The sequence below is a fragment of the Bidens hawaiensis genome, unplaced genomic scaffold, assembly GCF_021521415.1.
Source record: "Bidens hawaiensis isolate Kalapana, Puna unplaced genomic scaffold, B.hawaiensis_p1.1 tig00055894_1, whole genome shotgun sequence".
Lineage (NCBI taxonomy): Eukaryota > Viridiplantae > Streptophyta > Magnoliopsida > Asterales > Asteraceae > Bidens > Bidens hawaiensis.
In genome coordinates this window covers 1-4201 of record NW_027506351.1, presented here as the reverse complement: position 1 = coordinate 4201, position 4201 = coordinate 1, and the positions used below count along the sequence as shown (strand labels likewise).

Below are 4201 nucleotides of genomic sequence, written 5' to 3'. Positions count from 1 at the left end.
TGATTTATGTTCTTTATTAACTTAACAAGTAGAGTATTAGTTTAACATTAACTTAACCCAAACAACCCGATCCAAGGGCACTTTCGTCAACTCACAACCACGATCCAGATCTTAACACCACACACACCGTTGGATCAAAACTAAGAAACCACCAACCGTCAGATCCATTGACGAAGAGCGGCCTTCAAATAATTCAAATAACCCTCCCGCGGCTTCCATTTCTTTTGAACAACACAACGGTTCCATCCAATCAAATCAACACACAGTCACTCACACACTAACTGTGTGTAAAAATGTCTACTCGTCAAGATAAAGGAGTCAATGTTCAGGTTCTTCTTCGTTGCAGGTATATAAATTTGCTTTATTATTCGTTGTTGATTTATTAAATGGATAGTTAGGGTTTGCGTTTGGTACGGATAGTCTAATTAGGCTTGGTTTGATTGTTTATTAGGCCGTTTAGTGACGATGAGTTACGGAACAATGCTCCGCATGTGGTGACGTGTAATGAGCAGCAGAGAGAAGTTGCGGTTTCGCAGAGTATTGCCGGAAAGCAAATCGATAGGGTTTTTACGTTCGATAAGGTATTTGATTGATTAAATTAGTTGCTTGTTGGTTATTGATGTTAATTTGCTAGGGCTGTCAATTCAGGTATTATAATATGGCTCGTTTAACTACTATATATGTCATAGCTATAAGACTGCTTTAAGTTTCGCGTACCAATAAGGAGAAATGATGGAGCCTGACCTGCTAATCTCGATTATTTAAAAAAATAAAAAAAATTCACATCGCACACTTTTTTGATTCACAGGTTTTATCGTGTTTAAGACAAGTGGTCAATTGACAGCGTTGTAATTTGCATGTGACATTGGAAGTTTGTGATTCCATGATGTTTAGACCTAGAGTTTGTTGTTTAGTGTACATTGTTTTGGTGATGATTTGATTGATTTGTAACCATTACATGGAATTAACTTAATTCTGAAGCTTTAGGAGTAGAACTGGCTTACAGGAAACATCAACTAGTTGTTGATCATCAAGTCCCGGATCAATAATCAAACAACATGGTTGTAAAAAATCACACCTAGGTCGCTATTTGGTCAAAAAGTGGTCAAAATTAAAAAAAATTATTTATAAATTTTGGTATGTATATGTAAAAAGTTACATATAAATTCCAATTAGATTAATCATGTTTAATCGCTAGTCTCTACTCCACAGTCTGACTAGCGCCTATTGTGTGATACAACACTGATTAACAATCAGTCATATCATTTTTAAATGAATTATATATGTTCTTGAAGTGAAATGACATTCCTTTGTACTTTGTTAGTTCAATTCATGTATGACTTTGGGTGCTAGACGAGCCATGAGTTTTGAGGTTTAGATTCATTAGATATAAGAACTAGAAGGTATTGAACTTCAAGAGTGACATGGTGATGAACCATTTTTAGTAATCAACAGCTATCATTATGTTCTTGTATGCAGGTTTTTGGACCTAGTGCTCATCAAAAGGATCTATACGAGCAAGAAGTCATTCCTATTGTGAATGAAGTTTTAAAAGGTTTTAACTGTACTATCTTTGCTTACGGACAGACAGGAACGGGAAAAAACATACACCATGGAGGGTGATTGCAGGAGGTCAAAGGTAGCAGGTCACATATATTTACAATTAATCTTATAGTTGGTTTTATTAATTTTTTGTTATTAACAGTTGACGTTCATTGGTTAATGTGTTAACAGAGTGGGCGTAAGGAGAGCTGCCTTCAGGAGCAGGAGTAATCCCTAGAGCTGTTAAACAGATATTTGATACCCTGGAGCACCAAAATGCAGAATATAGTGTTAAAGTAACTTTCTTGGAGTTATACAATGAGGAGATAACTGACTTACTAGCTCCTGAAGAAATCACTCGAGTCTTTGAAGAAAAGCAGAAAAAGCTTTTGCCACTTATGGAAGATGGTAAAGATCACTCTTTTGTCTAAATTAGAAAGATCACTCAAGGACAAATGCTTTATTGCTTTCGAAGATCGGTAAGTGTTTTCTCAATCTTTTGTCTTTGACCCTTTACCAGAGAACGGTCAATTTGGGCTGTGTTTTGAAGAAACACTAACCGGACCCCGGGCAGATTACGGATAACCTGGGGGTTAGATAGATGTTTCCCACGAGGGTTAGACCCGGTAAAGATGGTTCTTCTGATAACCTGCAAAACAGACACCGTGAGCTTGTCACTGAGAAGGGGGGGATTCCTCCTTGTGACCACCCTCCGGCGTGAGAATCAGACTAGATTGCTCTCTAAATATAAATGTATATTAAGAGATTGCTAGAGCAGATATCAGGTATAATATGATGATAATATGATGGTAATGTGATAAGATGATCATATCATTTGGGATATTTATAGCCGAAGGTAGGTTTCCAAGGAGGTGTGGCCGGCTGAATAGTATTCCTGTTCCACCAACTGTGACCTACGCACGTGCCCTGCTGGTAGTTGGTGGGTAGGCAGCGGCTGACAATGACCAGGCCTGCTGTGTACTATTCCTTTTCCACCAACTGCCGGCTATGCACGTGGTATGACAGGAGTTGGTGAGTAGGCAGCGGCTAATAGTGACATACAGTACAGGAGCATGCTGCTCGCCATACTGTTGTCAATAAGCTGTCGTATCTTTAGTCAGATCTTTTGCCCATACCTCGCCAGGTACAGTACAGAAGATCTTCCCGTATCGTACGGACTGGCTTTTGGGCGGGAGTATTCCCCCTCCCGCCTTTGTGCGGGATTGTTCCCGGCTTTGCTCATTCCTTCAGGTGACACTGAGTGATTGAGAGCTAAGTGCCTTGTGCGTGTAGCCTTGCTGCGCGGGTGGCCTTCCCTGATGGCTTGTATCCGCAGCTGCGGGAACAGGCAGAGTCCTTCACCATTGGGAGGCATTTTCCTGCGGGAACAGCTTGCGTACTGCGCGTAAGGATGTCACGTCTCTGAGCATGGTGGGTCCTGCGGATCCAGTTGGTTTCTGCGCAGACGTCCCCTCTTCAAGGTGAGTCTTGCGGGTCCAACTGGGCTCTGCTGGGACCTACCTCTTCAAGTCCCCCCAGTCCAATGTTCTTCTCATGAGTGTTTAATAAAGTGAAGTGAACTTTTGGACTTAAGCAAAGGGTTTTGAAAAGGGTTTTTTAAGGTTTTCCATGGGGATTCTTCCCGCGGAAGTCCTTGTCACTTGCAGAAATTCCCGACTTTCCTGCTTGATCTTTGGGTATGATGCGGGTAGGTCTGTAACCTCCTCGCAAGTCAGGAGCGTTGAGTCCCACTTGTGTGGAATTTCCATGAGGTTTTGGTAGTTTTGAACATAGTGATCAATTATGTTAAAACCACCAATTCCATCCTGGAGCTTCAAACAATGTATTTCTCGACGTTCCCGCTATGCGGGGATGTTATTTCCGTTTCCGCAAGCATTGCCCAGAAGATCCTTCTTGGTTTCAATTCCCTGCGGAGCGCTAGGTATGTGAAGGGTTTTGCCTTAACACTGTACCCGCGCTCGTCTTACGGTTACTTTACTTCCAAGGTATTCCTGGCGTCAATTCCCTGCGGGTGCTAGGTATGTGAAGGGTTTTGCCTTAACACTGTACCCGCACCCGTCTTATAGTTACTTGGTTGCCAAGGTATTCTTGGCTTCAATCCCTGCGGGTGCTAGGTATGTGAAGGGTTTTGCCTTAACACTGTACCCGCACCCGTCTTATAGTTACTTGGTTGCCAAGGTAAGGGGTATTTTCCCGCGTACTTTTGAATCTTTTTGAATTTTTTTTTTTTTTGAAATTCGAAGAGTTGGTGAAAGGATAAGAACAGTCCAAACCTCTGAAACGTCGTGCGACGGTTTCTTCTGACTGTGTCTGGACGTGCAGGAAGTTATGGTGACGTGACAGTACCTGGTCATTTCCAGACGCTTTTTCAGGCGCGTGGGCGCGATTTTTTCGGGCGCGTGGCCGCGAAATTAATGGTACGCGTCCTTTCAACAGCTGTTGCCAGCTTGCTTTTTGCCACGTGTCATAGTTTCATTGCACCTTTGATTTCTCTCTCTTCCGCATTAAATTCATCGCATTAATTGCGATTAGTATATAAAGGGGGAGAGGGTTCTTTGTAATCCACACTTTTCACTTTTCTCTTCATCTTCTAAACGATTTCCGGCGAATACTCACCTTTTCAGGCAAGCATTCTCTT

At 42.0% G+C, this 4201-nt stretch overlaps 1 protein-coding gene across 1 annotated transcript; it reads left to right on the top strand.

Moving 5' to 3' along the window:
* Positions 1-267: 267 nt before the first annotated feature.
* On the top strand, positions 268-1633 carry LOC143617609 (kinesin-like protein KIN-5C). The gene is made up of 3 exons (XM_077090116.1): positions 268-346; positions 452-581; positions 1480-1633. Exons 1-3 carry the CDS (start codon positions 294-296, stop codon positions 1621-1623), a joined length of 327 nt encoding a protein of 108 aa, XP_076946231.1. The 5' UTR covers positions 268-293; the 3' UTR covers positions 1624-1633.
* The last annotated feature ends 2568 nt before the right edge of the window (positions 1634-4201 follow it).

Bases quoted from the DNA above. Each gene is read 5' to 3' on its own strand.
- LOC143617609 (XM_077090116.1), top strand. From the start codon at position 294: ATGTCTACTCGTCAAGATAAAGGAGTCAATGTTCAGGTTCTTCTTCGT. The intron at 347-451 runs GTATATAAATTT...ATTGTTTATTAG, and splicing joins CAGGTTCTTCTTCGTTGCAG to GCCGTTTAGTGACGATGAGT. The intron at 582-1,479 runs GTATTTGATTGA...TCTTGTATGCAG, and splicing joins GGGTTTTTACGTTCGATAAG to GTTTTTGGACCTAGTGCTCA.